The sequence below is a fragment of the Onychostruthus taczanowskii genome, unplaced genomic scaffold (assembly GCF_017590055.1).
Source record: "Onychostruthus taczanowskii isolate IOZ18803 unplaced genomic scaffold, ASM1759005v1 scaffold119, whole genome shotgun sequence".
Lineage (NCBI taxonomy): Eukaryota > Metazoa > Chordata > Aves > Passeriformes > Passeridae > Onychostruthus > Onychostruthus taczanowskii.
In genome coordinates this window covers 725,960-745,771 of record NW_024498340.1, presented here as the reverse complement: position 1 = coordinate 745,771, position 19,812 = coordinate 725,960, and the positions used below count along the sequence as shown (strand labels likewise).

At 43.2% G+C, this 19,812-nt stretch overlaps 2 protein-coding genes across 4 annotated transcripts in view; one reads left to right on the top strand and one right to left on the bottom strand.

The window, feature by feature from the left end:
• The window catches only part of PIGN (phosphatidylinositol glycan anchor biosynthesis class N), a 99,296-nt gene extending 82,964 nt beyond the window's left edge, over positions 1-16,332 (bottom strand). The window contains exons 1-2 of the mRNA XM_041427789.1: positions 16,280-16,332; positions 2,142-2,402 (exon numbers count right to left, since the gene is read on the bottom strand). Of these exons, the coding sequence (XP_041283723.1) occupies positions 2,142-2,368 (227 nt within the window). The 5' untranslated portion in view covers positions 2,369-2,402; positions 16,280-16,332. The remainder of the gene's footprint in view (positions 1-2,141; positions 2,403-16,279) is intronic.
• Positions 16,333-16,595: 263 nt separating this feature from the next.
• RELCH (RAB11 binding and LisH domain, coiled-coil and HEAT repeat containing) overlaps positions 16,596-19,812 on the top strand; it is a 77,280-nt gene continuing 74,063 nt past the window's right edge. For all 3 annotated transcript variants that reach the window (XM_041427776.1, XM_041427774.1, XM_041427775.1), the window contains exon 1: positions 16,596-17,305. In XM_041427776.1, coding sequence (XP_041283710.1) covers positions 16,825-17,305 — 481 coding nt within the window. In that variant the 5' untranslated portion in view covers positions 16,596-16,824. The remainder of the gene's footprint in view (positions 17,306-19,812) is intronic.

Below are 19,812 nucleotides of genomic sequence, written 5' to 3'. Positions count from 1 at the left end.
GAACACTTGGAACTTAAGAATGAACATGCAAAAAAGTAAAATTTATATTAAATTGCATATACCTTGAGTTAGTATTATTGAGAAAGGAATATTCAGACAGCAACAACTGGGAAGAACAAAAAAGGAAACACTTCCAGAAACTAACACATGATCTTGTCAGCCTGTTGACAAAGCTAACTGATGGAAGTTGTGTAGCTCAGAGGTGCAGGGACAAAACACTGAACCTGTTGCTTCAAAATTGTGGCAGCTTATGTAATAGATCTGAAGATATGCTCTGGGTTGCCTGAACCTCCACATTTCAAAAGGCACAGCATGCCTTTTTTTTTTTTCTTTTCACCATCTCTCACATATACATGCTCACACACATATGTACTTCTATGCAGAATGAGAGATGAGGAATTACAGATGGCACTTCACACCTCTACTGGCATTTCCTTCCACTCAGCAAGCTACCAGCATCTTTGCTCGTTACAAGGCAGTTCTTCCCCTCCATTCACCCATGTACTTCCAGCACCAGCGACAATGCTTTACTTATACGGATTTTGAAATAAAAAAGTCCCTAACTCCACAAACATGGTCAAGCAGAGCAAGCAAAAGTGACAATTTTCCAGCAGTAGACAAGCTAGTACATACCCTAACTTTTTTCAATATAGACATGATAATGCTGTGTTGTCATCTTATTGCAAAAGCTTCATACCTTCTTGGTGATTTCTCATGGGCAGCTCCTCACAGCACTAACTCCTTCCTCACAACACAGCCAACAAACGCCATGTAACTTCTCAACTAGCCAACTTACTCTTTTACAGTACGCATCCTAATTGGACCTAGCTGTGGCCTATTAAGGGCAGGCCTGTTCCTAATTCTTGGTAATTAGTGCAGCTGCAACTCCTTAGGGGTGAGATTACCTTCATCTCTATCTCTATGCCCCTACATTCCATCCGTCCACAATGCTGAGTGGATAAAACTTAAAACCTCAAACCACTTAGTAAAAAAAAATCCTGATTATAACTTTTTCCTGGCCACTACTCACCCCTGCTCCTAGTGATGGGGCCATTATAGCATTCATACCTTGATGAGGTTGGTTGGTGGTCCAAAAGACCAACAGTTTTACTGCTAAGAAAAGAAACTGCTCTGGGATAAGTGTGAAGTCCACTGCTAGAATACAACATGGTAAACTCACACTGATGTGGCAGACACCTGTCAGTGGCAGACAGCACCTTATAAAAACAGTAACAGCAGTAGAAGTAGGTACAAGTAAGCCCATATTGGCTGGCAAGCAATATAGCAAGGACTCCTCACATTTCTGTACTAATTTTGCAGCAGTAGACTGCAAAAGCCCTAAGAGCTTTAGATGACTGATTATTTGGGTTTGCTGTGATATTCAAGCCAAACCAATTCTATGATCACACAAAAGTAGTCTCATTTAATACTGCCTTTTTTTCAGTCTAGAAAATTGTCTTATGCTCAAATAATTACCTTGACATAAGGAGACAGGGAAAGTTAACAAAAATTTGTTCTAAGCACACAAGGATATGACTTTAAACACTTTTTAGCAGGATTTTTTTTTTCACAGCCTTAAACTAAACCATTCCTTTCAGCAATTAGACACACACTGTAGAGAGTACAAGGGAGGCAGCAGGGTCACGCACACAGGAAGGGTGGAATGAAGAGGAAGTGGCAGCCTGCTGTTAGATCTATTCAGGACATCTCTTTTAATCACTCCTTAAAAAGTTTTGTCAGTAGCTTAGAATTAGAAGACAAGCACATTAATGTACTACTACTGTTAAACTGAGCATCCAGGAAGCAGTTTAAATTAGCGAAGGCCAGGCTTCAGAATTGATACCATGCTGATATGAATGGAGAAAGTTCACTCCCCTCTCAGTTACTGGCTATCTGTAGAGTTCAGGGGACAATATGGACTCAATTTACACTGTCCTAGTTTTAGTAGCTTTCCTGACAAGGGACGCCAAGCCAAGCTCACGCATTTCTGCACAGTGTAACTCTGCAAAGTTGGTTACTTCGAAGGCAGAAGGAAGGCAGTATTCAGGCCACGGCAATTGTTCTTCTTGTTCTCTTCTCAACATTGTATAGAGCTGCATCCAGAAGCAAAACCCTGTAGGCCAGCATAGTTTTGGGCTTACCGCAGGTAAGGTGCCCGGGGTGTGCCACTGCTGTCCAGCTCATACAGAGAATCTGCTCGCAGACCATCGGCAACAAAAAGCACAAGACGCTTTGCCGGAGGTGGCAGTGGAGTCTGCTGAGGCGTCATTCCATGGACGAGGGGAGAGCTGAAGTAGATGTCAAAAATGGAGACCAAGAACACACAATGCACAAGGAGCCCAGCAAGAATGAAGACTGGTATATCCATGGCAGCAGCCGGCTGGCAAAGGCAAAGTACAACACTAAGAGAGAGCGAGAAAAATAAAGTTAGGCAGACGAGACTTATCAGAATCAATATTTATTTCATTTGTTATGGAATGGGAGCAACAACCACAGACATCCCCAGAATCCATAATCAATTCCTGCTTCCAACAAGCTTTTTTCCCCAGAAGTTCTGGTCAGAATCACTGCATGACTAATTCAGATTTTGACAACCATTATGTCTCAGCAACCCATCTCTGGTGTTTAGGGGTTTGTTAGATGGCTTCAAAAAACCACTGAATCACAAAACCACAGTTTGTTTTGTGAGCTACATCTGTGACAGAAGACTCAGACACTGCAATGTCTCCATGAACATACTACCCTCTACTGGCTGCCTGCATGACAGAGCTGAAGTCTGTTCAGGTGAATACAAGCCAGACAGCCAAGAGAAAGCCATCCTATAAAAAACATCCATCCAACACTGCTTTTTTTTCTCCAAGTCTGCCATCAAATCTGGGCTCATTATACTCTGCCTAGAAACCAAAACCTTCTTTTAAAAGAACAAAGATGCTGTGCTGAGCACAGAATGCTATTCCTCTTCTAAAACACATGGCGAAGGCACAATAGCTGAAGAATTATGTTTCAGGAATTATTATACTCCCTTTTTGAGTGTTTTTTTCCCTCCCTGTCATCCTCTGATGTCATATTAGAGATACAAATATGCTTAATAATGGGTACACTGGAAAATGTCCATGTTTGCCAAGCGTGCTGTGGAGTTCCTGCAAGGCCTCCTAAGTAAATACGTAATTATTTAAGTTAAGTAGGAAGTAAATATGAATATTGGCTGAGGTTTAGTGTGGGACCTGAGCCTGAACAAGGCCTAGTTCTGACAAATGACTATTAGTGCTGTCCAAGCTGCTTAGTTATTTAAATATTAGCTAATTATCCACCTTAGCCAAACATCACCTCCAGTCAACAATTAAGAAACAGATGCTCTTAACAGCCTGGAAGGTTCAGACTACCTACGTAAATACACACCTCTCTCTGAAAGAAACAGTTTGTTTAAGAATCTAGTTAGAGTTTCTCAATGACAATATATTTATTAAGTTTATCTTGTTACTTTCAGAATTCCAGTAGCTGAACAGACACAGGCAGCCACCATATGGTAAATCTACCACTCTTACCCAATAAGGATAAAAGGCTTCACTACCACATAGCCTTAACTCTGATCAAAACTCTGAAAGATGTTTTTTAAAACAAAAACTTAAAAGGCCAGGAAAACCAGAGGAAAAAAAGAAACACACTAAAAAAGATTTGAAAGATAATATACAATATTACTTACTAACCCAAAGAAAATTGAGATCTGCATGCACCTTAAACATAACTTCCAATTCCACCCACTTTCCTTACTGAAACACAGATGCAACAACTCCAGCTCTAATCTGAAACATTACTATAGCAATTTTGCATTTGAGATATTTGGAGAGAAAAGTAAATAAAAAATGGAGATAACAAAATAGTCAAACACTTCAAAGAAATATGTAGTAGTCACATTTAAATGAACAAAAACTTTTTGTTAAGCAGGAACTTACAAGCTTTTATGTCTACAAGTGAGATTCCAAGAGATTTGGAATATCTGTAAGTATCAGTTCATTTATATTTTATTTTTAACTATTCAGAATTCCTGCATCAATTTAAATAAATGAAATCACAATCACAGAAATACCACTAAGTTCTGTGCCAGAGCTCATTTTCTTCAATCAATTTTATTTTCCACAGGGCTTTTTCTTTTGATGCAGTTGTGCTTGATAATAGAATATGAACTACTCATGCCTTAAACTGATGAGACTAAACACCCTGCTAAAGAAAGCTGTTACTTCTACTTGTTGCATGCTCCCAGTGCTACAATTCTATAGCTTAACATACTCTATGTTCTTCTAATTAAAGGATTAGTAACCTAATCTGTTTTCTGCACCAGCTAATTCTCTTTGCTTTAAACTCTCCCCAAGCCTCAGTCTTTGCAAACAGAAGAGTTCAATCAACACAATTCAAATGTAATGCTTAGACTATAGTATCTATAGAATTAGTGAGAAAAGAAAAGAAGAAAAGGATATTTTCTTTTGCAACCACAGTTTGATTACATTACATCAAACCATTTATCTGGGCCCTACATATCCTACTGCTCAACCATCACATGGTTTCCAGACAGGCAGCTCCCAAAGCACCTGCTCCTGCCACGTCCCTCCCTTCTGCCTCTGCCTTGGCTTACACTGCTCCTTGAATGCAGGACTTGGTGTGTCATCACTGAGACACAACGTTGTGAAACAAATTCTGTCCTCAAAGTCACAAATAGTTTCCCACAGGTACAGAAGCTTTGGAAAGCTCCTAATTGCACTCAGCTGAATGCAAATTTCTCTACAGAGCCTGGTGCTCGACTGTTCCAAAAGCTATGGAAACAATAAGGATAACAATTTCAATAGCAATTTCTTCCTCGCAAGGAAAAAATAACCAGGATAAAAGGAAAAACTGGATTAAGCACTAGCTTATAAGAAAAAGCAAAAGGCACAGCCTGTTGAGAGAAGAAAAATAGAAATGTATTAAGCATACACAATTTTGAGGATGAGGAGCCATACCTAAATATTTATGACTAGTGCCAAAACATCTCTGCCCTCAGGTGCCTGGCCATCCAAAATGTGGATAAACAAACTGTCACTTGAAAATACATCTTATATCTTTCTGTCAAGAAAACTTGAGCCAAAGATATCTCAATATTTTTGTGCCCTGTGATATTTTCTCAGGCAATCCCTAAGTGCAGTACCTTCCACAGTCCTTGTTTTCACAGGGCAAAACGCAAGCTTTGCTCAAATTCTGACTGCATTACTCTGCTTTCTTCTGTTAGGTCATTGCCTGTCACACCAAGAGGAAAGACACTCTGAGCCCTGTAGATAAGAGAAGCATGTTGCAACCTATTTGCCACTTGTCATTTCTTACTGCCCACCCAAACACATCACTTGCTACAACAGAATCCTGGAATCCTAATACAATTCAGACAGCCAAATGACCTCCTCTATAGACTCAGCCCAACTAGTAAATTATCTATCAGACTCTAATTTATATTCCTTTCTTTCTACATTTTCCCCCTTTTGTCCATCACCTAAACTATACAGAGTCAATAATGATACTGATCCAATCCCCAGTATGCCAGACCTTAAACTATTCCAATAAAATACTTTTGTTCAAACAATTTGGAGTCAAAAATCACAAAGCTGGTGTGGATTCTTAAACAAAGATTCTTTTCAGATCCTTAACAGGAAAGTACTAAAGATCCACTAAACTACTCACTGCCTGTTAAATGCTAGTTGTTCACATGGAGAAATTAGAAAATGAGCAGTGCCAAGGTGATGTAGGGGGCTCCAGAAACTTCAGAGCTTCTCACTTCTTTGGATGCTGTACAGGAGCAGAGAAGAGACTGACAAGATGCACAGGTGAGATCGATCTGAGAGACAGCAAGGCAGAACCAGCAGACACCTTCCCTGAAGTCTAGGAGATTAAAGAAAGAAAAGCAGCAAGGACCTTCTGACTGCAATTAATTACTTTTCCAGAATAAAGCGATACATGCAGGTTAGAGAAGGGTTTTTTGATGGTTCTCTCCCCTCACTCTGAATTCTCAGGGAGAAGGTTAAGCTCCCAGCTGGTGGCAAAATACTAGAAGAGACTCTTTCTTTCTTTCTTTCTTTGTATTCACACCTATCAAAACAATACCAAAAAATCCTGCTATAAGCCACAATTTCCTTTCCAGCAGCCACATCAGCGCAAAGACTAAAACACCCAGTTTTAGTGATGTGATAGTGGCAAGGGAGCAAGACAGTTGCAATAAGCCACCTGTCACCATATTTTATGAAAAATCCTTTGCTAGGATTTTCCCCTCCTGAGGAGCTGAGGGCCTCAGGAAAGAAATGTAAACAATAACTATCTGCTGCTGTGGAATGCAATAGGTGTCTCTGTGAGTGGTGGATGTTGGTTGTTTCTAATTAAGAGCCAGTCACAGATGCAGCTGCATCGGACTCTGAGAGTCACAAGATTCTGTTATTCATTCTATTCTTGTTCTTTCAAGCCTTCTGGTCGATCTTTTCTTTCTGTTCTTTTAGTACAGTTTTAATGTAGTATTTTAATATAATGTATATCATAAGATAATAAACCAGCCTTCTGAAAACATGGAGTTCAGACTCGCGTCTCCACACACAACAGCCACCCAAGCCCAACTCTCCTTCACATGAGCTTTTCCCTCTTTTCAAGTTTCTCTCTTTTCAAATCTGTAATTTGTTGACAAGACTGGTTTTTTCCAAGCCTTCTTTTTGATGCCATAGAAGCTACATCTGCAGCACCAGGCTGGATCAGGTCCCTCAACAATTAACATGATGGCTGACATAATTAAATGCAGCACTCATTTTCCCCAAGTAATCTACATCTAAGTTGCATTGCCTCTGAAGTTGTAATCTTTCAGCATTATTTATAAAGCAAAGAAAACAATACTTGCACTGCAACACAATATAGTTCTTCATACAAAATGCAACAATTCCCTTTTATATTTTTATTTCTCTGAATATGCAGTAAAACATGGAATAAACAACTGCATGGAATATGCCCCATCGGCAGGAATATTTTCTTAAGGACAATGTAGTGTCAAAACAAGGAGCTCAAGGCACATTAGTAATTTCTTTTAGAGGGGCCATGCTTCACTAATACAATCAAGTCTGTTGATTAAAATGAAGAAAATCCATTGCAAATGCATTTTGAATAAGCATCAATGGCCTTATCCATTACAGAAAAAAGAAATACACAAGAATGTCTGCTGTGCTTCTGGATAATATTTTTCAATTAAACAGTGTTGTGTATTTTGTAATTTAACTGTCAAAGTTGTGACTGTCCAATTTGTCTACACATTAAAAATGATCCTTTTCTTAGGGCAGAGGAGCAAATGGAATTTGGGTGGTCTGACAGTACTTTGCATGATATGTCAGCTCTAAAGGTGCTGTTAGCAGTCCCTACCCTATTCTTTCACTAATTTAGATTTTTAAAGAGCTACACTAGTCAGGAAATGCACTCAAGTCATTCCTGCTGTCACAGCCCACACCTACTGACTGCACAAGGCTGTAATTTATACAAGAGATGTAACCAGCCAATTCTGAGTAACTCTCATATCTTCACCCACTACTCAAACATAGGAAACGCCAAATCCTCACCTTGACTTCATCATGTATGAAGTGGGAAAATGATAAATTCTCTTTATCAAATTTTCACTTTTTTTCCTCTATTGAAGTATAACATACTCTGCCAGACAATGAAACTGCAACTACAGTATTTCCACTTGCTCTGGCACTGAAGTGGCTTTTGTAATTCAAACCATCTGTTTAAAATTATTTTATGTTCAACATCTTCACTGAGCATTTTAGGGATTATAATAACAAATGACAACTGTTTTAAATTTTAAATGTGTTCAGTAATGCACATCCAAACCCGAGGCAAAGAGCTCAAAGAATACTTAATTTTCTTTTTAACATCGCTTGATAATCAAAATTACTCTGCCTGCCTAGAAAAGCCTCTTTTGCCAGAATTTTTCAGGAAGAAATTTGACTATGGCCTGCAAAGCATCAATGAAACGTCAAGTGTTCCAATACTTGAACACACCGCAAAGCAGTCACCCCAGTGTCAGCCTATGCAATTTTCTCTGAATTACCCTTAAACATGGGAAACTGTATCCACAAGTTTCCCAGGAAAAAAGCCCATACCTGAGAACAGCACTGACAAGGGGATAGCAGTGATAAAGAGAACAAGAGCACTTTATTAAGAAACAATTACTGTTTTGAGGCATGAAAGAGAAAACAAGAGCACCACCCTTTTGTACCACTTGTTAGCCAAGTGGAGGCAAAACATGGAGTAGAATTTTAGTGTTACATTCACTCAGGATGCATGCAGCTAAAAATTCAGAATTCTGAAAAAACAAAACCCAACAACAAGAAACCCTGAGTGATCTTGCTGTGAATTATTTCACTGGGTAACAGCATTTGGAGGACCTATGCCTGGTCTCAGGAGGCATCTGCAAATCCTCTTGCATATTTCTTGATTTCTAAGTCATTCAGTAATGCTCTACCAGCAAGTCTTCTTCAAACATCACTGTGATACTGTATATTTTTTTTTCATCTCAATATGGACTGTTTAATTATTTTTTTTTGTACCACCAAAAGTAGCAGATTCCCTCAGATTTCTGCATTCTTCAATAAAACAAAAATGTTTCTCTGTCACTGTTTTTTTCTTAACCTCCTTGGAGATTTTGTAGACAAATTCTTCATATTAAAAGTGTTACAGGACACTTTTGGGGAAAGAACATCAGCCTGACAGTGTCTAATAAAACACACCCTACGAGTTTTCTCAGGTCAGGGTCAAGGGACAAGTGGCACTTAAGAGAAGACAAGCACATGGAAAGCAGCTTGCCACAGCAGTCTCCTGTCCTACTGGAGCCCTCCCTCACAATCCAAGGCTGAAGACCCCCTGGGGTATTTTTAAAGCCATTTGCAATAAAAATACACAATAAAGCAGAAGTACCAATACAAGCATGACAGATCTGCCCTTTAACAACAAAAGGGGCAAGGATCATACTTTAAAGTCATATAACAAATATTAATGTAGAACACACAGGGATGAGGATGAAAAAAAACTTTCAGCTACACTCTTGCAAAACTAGTTTGCAAATGTACTATATACATACACACAGAGCGGGGGAAAATACCCTTTAACAAAAAACAAACAAAAAAAAAAAAAAAAAAAACCAAAACAAAAAAAAAACCCCAGTGCTTTAAGTGCTTTATGTATGTTCTAGAGAAGCTAGTATGAATAATGAAGGTTTTAAAAAGTTGGCAGAAGTTGTTTTGCTTGTACTAAGTCACATTTGCTTACTGAGAGCGGCCATTACAAATTAACAAGAATTACGTCACACAGCAACAAGCACATCTGTTGGATCTTACACATAAGCCTCGGGATGCAAATTTACCAAAATCTTCCGTCTGAAGGAAAAAAAAGAGACAACCTTCCAAGCGTAGAGTTATACTTTCTTAAAAGGCAGTCAAATAACCAATTTGTAGTTTCCCACCTTTTCAAAAGTTGGGGTTTTTTTCCTTTCTTTTCTTTTTTTTTTGTTTTTTTTTTTTTTTTTTTTTTTTTTTTTTTTGTTTGTTTTTTGAGGCTTTTTTTAGAAAAAGACTTGAAACTTTTTGGGTTCAAAAGTACTATTTAGTTATACTAGCAAGTTGACTAGAATGTGTAGCTGAACACTATTCAACCGGCTAGCATAATCTACACTTTTTACACCTTTCCCTGCCAAACTTGCATTCCGAACAAGGCTGACACGGACAAGGGCAAGTTAAGCTCCCTTAACTTGAGAATTCTTTTGAGAATAAAATCTCCTTTGAGGCCGGAGGTGAGCGCGGAGCAGCGGCGCGATCCCCGCGGGAGCGGCAGGGCCGGGCACAGCCCCGAGGGAGCTGCGGGCGGGCCGGGGGCGCTGCCCTCCGTCCCTCCCTCCTTCCTTCCTCTTTCCCTCCCTCCCTCCTTCCTCTTTCCCTCCCTCCTTCCCTTCCTCCTTCGCACCGCCCGGCGCTCTCCAGGGTCCTGCACCGCGCCCGGCACCACGGCACACCAGAAACCCGGCAGATCCCACCCCTCCAATTTGAAAGGAATTGCGATAGTCAAGCTGTAAAGCATAGAAAAATGATTAGATGGATTATGCCTCCTTTAAACGAGCATCAAGTGATGATACAAGCGTACACAGTATTTGTGCAAGGATACTTTGAGGTCCAGTAGGAAATCTCTATGCAAAGCAATCACCTTGTCTTTAACTCTTCCACCAGCAGCCATACTTGCTCACAAAGGAAACACTTCCCTGAGCTCCCATAGGACTCAAGAACTCACTGAACTTATCAATTACTGCAGCCTCAAATACTGGCCTTGACTCTAGCACAAAGTTCTCTGTGCTCCTACACTGGCCTCGACTAATCAAGTAGTTAATATTCATTAGCATTTATGATACATCAACTTGCAAACACCCTCTGCTGAAGCCCTGTGAACTTGTATTTGTTTTTATTACAAAGCCAAGCCACTTTTCATTTGTATAAGACACCTTTATTTTTCAGCTGCTGACTCAGTCTAATAATTAATGGAGACAGAAAATTATTCCTGAAAACAGTGTTCTACCTCTTTGCAATATGGGGAACTGCTGACATAAAATAAAAACTCCCCAGCACTCAAACTCTTTCAGCAAATGAACAGCAATAGAATCACTGTAGAGAAAAAAAGAGCTCAGAAGACAAACCAAAAACTGCTAGGGAGAAACCCACAAACCTGGAGAACACAGATGGGCAACAACTCCCCAGTTCTCATATTTGAGGTGATCTGGGTATCAGTTAATCACTTGTACCCTGCCACCTATAGGAACTTGCTTGTAAGTAAAAGCATATTTCCCAAAGTACTTGGAACCAGCAAGGCAAATATATTTTATCAGGTCTTTTATACAAAAACATCTGTCATGGGAGTAGCAGTTAGCAGAACAAGAGGCTTTCGAAGCCAGCACAGCTGCAGACAGCTGTCCTGTCCTCCTCTGCTCCTGCCCACTTATTCCCAAGCCAAACATCTTCCTTGGGCTGGCACAGCCAGGTGTACAACTGGATAGTTAAGCATTCTAGAGAATGAACTGAACTGAAAATAACCTCAAGAAAAAAAAAAAAAAAAACCACAAAAAAACCCCACCAACAAACAAAAAAAACCCCAAAAAACCAAAAATCAAGCAGCAGGAAGTATAAAGATGACTCTGCTGTAGTTTAGCTCCCTGAATTCCCAACACAAACCTCTGTGTTGGCAGCAGGACAGGATGTCATCTCCTCCTAACAAAAGACCTAATTCAGCATGTTCAAAGCATGTCCTCAGACTACTTTGTTCTTTGACACTTGCATCCCACATTAGTTGTAGTCAGCAGGCCACACAAGGGAAAAAATGCTGATTTTTTTGTTCAAAACTCTGCAAATACTAAACTGAAGAGGAATAACAAGAAGCAGACAGCAAAAGCACAGAGCATCTTCCCTTCGCCACCTGCACTGTCCCTCGCCACGGTGCGGCAGGGTGAGGCACCCACCTCAGAGCCTCTGCAATACCTTTCTGGGCAGCCTGCAGTCCAGACAACGTGCTCCATCTTCCAGGCTACGGTGAACAGGACCCAAGTAATTCAATACTCAAGTGTCTGTAGTGTCAGAAAAGGTCACGTCTTTGATTCACAATTTGTATTTCCTCACTGAACTATAACAGAAATTTTTCCTTACATATTCATTCTCACAAAGCCATAAATATACCCATAATAAAGCCTGAACAAGTTTTCTAAAATACTCCTTAGGCTGTTAGTGTGTTTGATGTCTTTTTTTGAGGGTAGGTTTTCAAATACCCATTGTTTACAGTAACACTTCAAAACAGTAGTTTCGGAAGTAGAAAAACACAGCCAAACTTGAATTCAAAGGGACTTTGGGGAGGTTGTTTTCTTTAATTCAAGTCTTCACCTGATTTCATGGGTCACTATCACATTTTTGGCGACACTGAAAATATTTCCAAGTGCCCCTTCACACTGCTGTACTTTACTTAAAATCCAAAATTTAAAAAACCCTTATAAAGTAGGTTTCTCTGGGTAAAGCTACTTCTGAATGTAACACACAAGTAACTATTAAGAAAATCCAAAATTTAAAAAACCCTTATAAAGTAGGTTTCTCTGGGTAAAGCTACATCTGAATGTAACACACAAGTAACCACTAACTACTGATACAGGCTGTTCTCATTAAAAAACATTCCCTTGGAACTGGAATGGACAGATACAATTTCAGAGACATGGCAGAGGTCTTTAACCACAAGGTACCAATATTATGCAGCTCAATATTTGCATTATTTGACCCCCACGAAACATAAAAATATTTTAGAACTCAGAGTTAACAAAGCACTAAAATTCATTTTTAAGGTCTGAAAGCAAATACAAAAATCATTATTGCCTTCAAGTTTCTTTTGAAAGGAGGCAAAAGTCAGCCTTCAATAAACACATATAGACACTGATTCGTTCAGGTGGCTCACTTTTAGAAGAAAACTTAAGCAAGAGTTGGTAGAACTCACAGATCAGTATTATTTTAAAGTAGAAATCAGATTTGCTTCAAATAGTTCTCCATTATTTTGTTCCCTGTGCCCTAATTGGGATCCCAATCAGATTTTAAAAAGCTACCCTATTTCCTTACAGGACCCGCTAGAACACATTAATTCATATACTTCAAGTATTCAGCACAGAAAAAAAAAGTTCTAGTATGTACCTAATGGAATTAATTCTTTGAATGGAATTAACCTTGTCTGTGGGAGCTGAAACAGAAACCCCTTTAAAGCTTGACTTAAACTGTGTGCTCACTGGCTGTGAGCATGGCTGATGCTGCACCAGAGTAGTGCAGAGAGAAAGAACAATTTACACACCCATGACCCCATCAAACAACAGAGGGAACCTGAAACCGATCATATGTTTCAGTTCATTAAACTCTCAGGCATTAGCTCAAGATTTAGCACTCCTACTAAAATCAACACAGTAAAAGCAAACATTTTTCTACTCATTTTTCATCTCAACGACCATACATTTAAAAATTCATAAAACAAAACATGCATAGACTGAAAAAAATTGTTTACACCACCTCCTCAAAAAAAAAAAAAAAACTCTTCAGATATTTTTTGCACAAGCCCATGTATTTTGGAGTCTTAGCTTTCTGAGATGCATTTAGATATGTTGCTCTTCAGACACAGAACTCAAATCCTTAAAAAGTTAGAAGGAGACAGCAACTCCACTAAGAGACAAAGCAGCTTGATGAACAATCTGCCTCTCTTAGAATGACTACTGAATAATTAACTTGCAGCTGTCTGCCTCAAGTAGACCTATATAATGCTCCATTTCCAGAACCCATGCAGCTTTTTCTGCCTCACACATCCTCTGAGGCACTACACTATCAGGTTTTCTTCTCTGGTTTCTCAGAACAATACCCCTTTGGCACATAAGCTCTTTTAAGCATATTGTTATAAGCACATTTTTCTACCTACACTCTTTATTCCTGGAATACACATTGCAGCATAGACAGCTTTTTCCCAGCCACCCATAAATTATTTTGGAGCAATTGAGTGACAGCTGTAAATATTTAATGTAGTTTCCAAACCTCTTCCAAAGCACTGAAACAGTGGGACGGTTTTACACAGATTTTCGGCGTGGAAGAGTGAAATAAGTGAGAAATAATGAGTCCTTAGTGGCAGGGCACAGGGAAGCGGGCAGAAATGAGTTTCTGCAGGGAAAGGCAGAGGCTTTCTCCGGCAGGGAAAGGCTGCGGGCTCCTTCCCAAGCGCTGCGCAGCCGGCGGGTCGCCGCCAGAGGCCGCTGCAGGACCCGGCAGGGCTCGCCCTCCTTCCCGCAGGAGGCGAAGCACCAGAGCCGCCTCACAGCCAACGCGCCCCGGACACGCCCTAGACTCCAGAAAGGAAAGGAAAAAGCAGAAGGTTTCTTTAAAGGTTCTCAATTCCACCGGAGCAGCAACGCTAAAATGTTTTTGTCCCTATTTTTATTGTGGTCCCACTGGAATTTTAAAGCATTTTCAACACTTTGTTATTTTACTTTATGCTACAACCAGTTCATGCTTTGTCACTTAGGCTCTTTTTAGTGTATCAACAACATAAAACAATACAGCAGTAATAAAATCCAAAGATTATTACAGGACAGAAAGCTAAACTGAGTATAAAATTTACAGAAAAGTTAAGCAAATCCAAAAGCGGAAAGCACCGTCCTTTACAGCACACCACCATGTGAATGGAAGAGTTTGGAGCGAGTACTCCAGAGTGCTTTCAGATCTCCATGTCACTGCCAAACATTCACATTAGTCTATTACCAAGGGTTCAGCCCCAAGATGCAGGTCCTAGCAGATCAGCTTTACACAGATCTTCCCTTGGTGGGAATGGAACATCATTTTCAAAGAAATGAAACAGAAACCAATGCTGGCCCTGGTTTGCATAGTTTCCAGTGAGCTGAACTTCCTTCAGTACCACACACTACCTGCTGCTACATTCCAGCTTCAAGTGTTTTGCCAGGTAATACACAAAGCAACCACCATGCATCATCTTTTTAAAAGCGATAACTTCATACTTCCAGAGGCACAACTTCATGGACTCATAGAATTGTTAAGATTGAAAAAGACCTCAAAGGTCATTGACTCCAGCTGTTAACCCAGCACTGCCAAGTCCACTGCTAAAACACATTTCCAAGTGCCACACTGACGTGTTTTTTGAATATTTCTAGGGATGGTGATCCCACCACTTCCCTGGGTAGCCTGTTCCAATGCCTGACCATTCTTTCAGCGAATAAATTTTTACTAATATCCAATCTTATGCATATTAGGAAAAAATTCAATGGCACAACTTGAAGTGATTTCTTTTCCTCCTATCATTTGTTACCTGGGAAAAGAGGCCAACCTCCACCTTGTTACAGCTTCCTTCCAGGTGGTTGTAGAGAACAGGAAGGTCCCCCCAAACTTCCTTTCCTCCAGGCTAAATGACCCAACTCCTGCAGTCATTCCTCATAAAACTTGTGCTTCAGACCCTTCACCAGCTCCACTGCTCTTTTCTGGACACGCTCCAGCCCCTCAATGTCCTTCTTGTAGTGAGGAGCCCAAAAATGGACACAGGATTCGAGGTGCAGCCCCACCAGTGCCAAGTACAGGGGGACAATCACCGTCCTGGTCCTACTGGCCACACTACTGCTGATACAGGCCAGGATGCCCTTGGCCTTCTTGGCCATCTGAGCACATTGCCGGCTCTTCTTCAGGCAAGTGTCAGTCAGTACACCCAGGCCTTTTCTGCTGGGCCAGCTTCCAGACACTTTTCCCACAGTCCTGTCAGATGTAACTTGTCCAGATCCCTCGGCAGAGCCTTCTCATGCTCCGACCCCACGGGAGCATCATTCTCCTCCCTGTTCCCTTTATCTGGCTCAGGGCTGTACATCACAAGGGTAACTGCCTTTGTCGTTAAAGAGCGAGGAATAGACTTTTGTACCACAGCCTTTTCCTCATCCTTTACCACTATTTCCCCTTGCATTCCACAAAAAGATAAACAATCTCCTTAGCTCTCCTTTTGCTGCTGATGTATCTGCAAATACATTTTGTTGTCTTCACAGCAGTAGTCAGATTAAGTACTAGATGGGTTTCAGCCCTTCTAATTTTCTCTCAGCACAACCGTACAAAATCGCTGTAGTCCCCCTGAGTTGCCTGACCCTTCTTCCAGAGGCCATTAACTTACTATGCACCTGTGCTTGTGCCCTCCCTCATGGCACCAACACCTGATGCTGGGACATGGCTCACACACCCACCGGGAATGCGGAGTTACAGAAAGACCTTGGTTGGAAAAGGCCTCTGAGATGATGCCATCGAGTCCAGCCCATGACCGAACCCATGTCACCCAGACCATGGCACCGAGTGCTGTGCCCAGTCTTTTCTTAAACACCTCCAGGGACAGCGACTCCATCAGTTCCTTTGGCGGTCCAATGTCCATCTGCCCCGGCGCCCTCGCAGGGCGCTGCTTTCCCCGGGAAGCCCCACCCTGGCCCGGCCAACGCAACCCGGCGAGGGTCCGAGCCCCCATCCCGGGCTCGGAGGCCAAGCCGAGTCCCGCATCCCTCCCGCCCCAGCAGCGCCATGAGCCTACTCGGGCTGGGCGGGCGCCGTGGAGGCTGCGGAGCGAGCCAAGCTTTGCGGAAGCGGAGAGGCGCAGCCTGTGCCCACCCCCCTTCCCGGTGCCTCAGGACCGGCCGCCCCTTCCCGCCAGGACTCACTCCTCTTCCCCCGCCGCGATCCACGGCCGCTTCCGCTTCCGCCCCCCGCCGCTCCGGCCCCGCCCAACGCGCGTGCAGGGCGAAGCCCCGCCCCTCTCCGCGACCGCGCCCCGGACCGGTCCCCGCCGAGGGCGTGCCCGAAGCCCCGCCCCCTGCGCGTGGCCACGCCCCCAAGCGTCTCTCCCGCCCCTCGGGCCCCGCCCTGTGCGGAGGGGGCGGGCGCGAGGCCCGGAGGAGGCGGGGCCGCGTGCCGGGGCGCCGCTCGCCGTTGGCCGCGGGAACTCTCGCGCGAGCGGGGATCCGGAAGCGGCAGCAGGGCGGGTGGGAGGCCGCCGAGGAGGCGGCGGCGGGGAGTCGCTGTGGCCGCAGGTGGTGGCAGCGCCCGCGGCAGCAGCAGCAGCATCGTCAACACCATCAGCACCATCGCAGGGGCCTGGCAGCGGCTCGGCCCCCGCCCCGCCAGGAGGGCTGTCTGCGGCGGCGTCTCCGCGCAGGCTTTGCCGCGGTAGCGCCCCGGCAGCGGTCGCGCCGCGCCGGGCTGTAAGATGGCGGCGGCGGCGGCCGGCGGGGGCGGCAGTGTGAACCCCTTCCTCAGCGACTCGGAGGAGGACGAGCCCGAGGAGCCCCGGCCCGGCGGCGGCAGCAGCAGCAGCACCGAGCCGGGCGGGCGGGCGTACCCGCAGCAGCAGCCGGAGCCGGCGGCGGGGAGCCCCGAGGAGCTGCCGGGTCTGCGAGCGGCGGCGCCGGGCGATGCCGCCGCGGGGGCAGGGGAGCTGCCGCGGGTGCCGATGGACGCGATAGCGGCGCAGCTGCTGCGGGACCAGTTCCTGCTGACGGCGCTGGAGCTGCACACGGAGCTGCTGGAGAGCGGCCGGGAGCTGCCCCGGCTCCGCGATTTCTTCTCCAACCCGGGCAACTTCGAGCGGCAGAGCGGCACGCCGCCCGCCGGCGGGGCCCTGGGCAGCCTGGGCAGCAGCAGCGGGCTCGGGGGAGCCGGCGGCAGGGAGCCCGGGGCCGGGCAGCTCAGTAAGTGACCCTGGCTCGGGGCCCGGGGGGCTGCGGGAGGCGGGGACGGCCGCCGGTAGGAGCACGGGGCTGGGCGGGGATGGCTCTCGGTGTCGCTGGGCGGCCGGGAAAGGCGTTTGGCATCGCTCCTTCCCTCGTTCCTCGCTCTCTCTAACCTGCGCGGGACTGACCGAGGCTGTAGGAGCGGGGCAGACGGGGCTGAGGAGCTGCGCTGCCAGATCCGGTGTCACCCTGGTCCCACAGGCGTAGTTTCACCGGGCTTCGGTATCTCTGTGAGTGTCGCGGGTGTTTGCCAAATGTGGGAGAAATGATTTCCAGCAGCGTCTTTAGTGTTCACTGCCAAAAGATGAGTAGTACGGTGCTAGGAGAAAGAATGGGGTTTTAAGCCGTGAGTGCCACATGTAAAGTCTAAAAACTGTCAGAAATGGGGTGTAATGAGCCAGGGTGTCGTTTCTGCTAGTGCACCTAAAGATAGGGCTGAGTTTCACAGCTCTTGCACAACTAATACAATGCTTCCTATAATTAACACTACCCTGTTTACCAAGTGTCTGTAATCTTTGGCTAGCCAAGGAAATGGGGAACAGTAAATATACTGAGTTGGTATATTTAGGGAGCAAAGGGGGTGCAGGTGTTTGGGCAGTTGTCAACAACTGGCCTTAACAGCTTTTGTGTTTTAAAAGTAGCACACATGGCTTAGAATAAAATCACTTCTGTGTCTTGTCAGTGTTGCTGTCAAGACACATAGGGTCCTACAAAGGAGGTAGCCTGTGGAAGTGGCTTTGGGAAAGAGAAGCTGACCAGCCACCTGACTTTTGAGACTTAATGAACTCGTGGGAAGGTATTGGAAGGAATTATGGGTAGCAGACAGGTGAAAGACATAATTATGTGTTTACCAAGATACCTAAAGGTATTTTGTGAATACTCCTGTATTTTCGTTTCTTTTAAGAGTTTCTGATGTCACAAAGACATGAAGCTGCACTTTAAATTTGGAAATAACTAGTAGCATCTGGATGGCTGGGATGATAGAGACAGCTAAACTTCAACTTGTTAGTGCATTTCAAGATCTTTTAAAAAATGTATGGCTTCTTTTAAAGTTCCTGCTGTGTTTTTATGTTCTGCTTGTCTTGTTTATGAATAATTAGAATTTCATACTTTTCTTTGTCCAACTGAGAGCTTCAATGTGGTCTTCCTCATGATATGATTAGTGAATATTGGAAAAACTTGTGCTTCAGGGCTTTAAACTGATAAAAATTTCTGTTTCATCCCCAAGCTGCTTCCTTGGGGATTCTAGTAAATTAATCTGATTGATTAAATATTCTCTTTTCTTTGTTAGCATAGTACGTTGTTTCCAGTTATTGATACTGCACCTACTTCAGAATTAGAAAAATAGCAGCCTGTGTAGCTGTGTTGTTATGCATGGAAAAAAAAAGACCTCTTGCAGTCTTAGAGCAATGTGCACTTATGTAAGAACATCTTAATTATTATTTTGCTGACTTGCTAATTGATAGATGTCTGTGGGATGTCCCTGTTAAAAAAAGGAGGGAGGAGGCCGTAGCAGTGAGGAGAGAGAGAAGGGGGGACTAACAGTTTAGACAAGTTTAATAATACTGAAGTGGTGAAATTAAATATCATGCTAGACCTTATGCTAAAGGTGTGTCTTGAAATCTGATATCTGCAATAGGTTAGAGAGTGCATTTCAAAGGATTTTTTTTGTCTCAGCAGTAATTCAAAAGGCACGTCACATTAAGTGACATTAAAAGGTGACAGATGCAGAACAATGAAAAAGTATTTTTATATAGCTCAAGTAGTTTTTTAACTTAGTGCCATCAGACTTTCTTGCAGTCTGGAGTCTAGCATTGAGCTAGCAATTGTGACAGCACTGTTCAGACTGATTCTGACTGAACAAGGGATGATGGTCTCATGCCTCCATAGTTATGCCATTTTCCAAATACTGAAAAGTAGATTGCAGAAGGCTCTGATGGGCTGAAAATCATGGACTTTAGAAGAGTTCCCTCGCTTTTTTTCTAAGCATCTGGTATTACTTGATTTAGGTAAGTGACTGAGCTATAGTTCAGATCCAAGAATAAGTCTGAACGGTTTCCTAAGTTAGTCACGATGTCCAGTTTTGTTGAGAGATCCAGTCTGTTGTACCTGCCTTTATAAGAGAGTTGTGCATGTACCTTCTCTTGCTTTAACATGCCCAAAGGTGTTTGAGAATGAACTACTACTTTTCCTAATAGAAACTATTGATGTAGAAAGTAGTGCAGGTTGGCATGATTGCCATTTCAAGGTCATGTGAATTTTACGCTTCAGTGAAATAAAATTCATAATATCATTAAAAAAATTATTTATATTGATTTCTGAAGTCAGAATTTGTTCTCAGTGCTTTGTATCTGCTCCTCTCAACCCCCAAGTTAGATTAATCTCTCTGGCTTTATTCTGAGGTTTTTCATAATTGGAGTGGATGCAGAAAAAGTATGACTGGCAATTCTTATTGAATGTGAAGT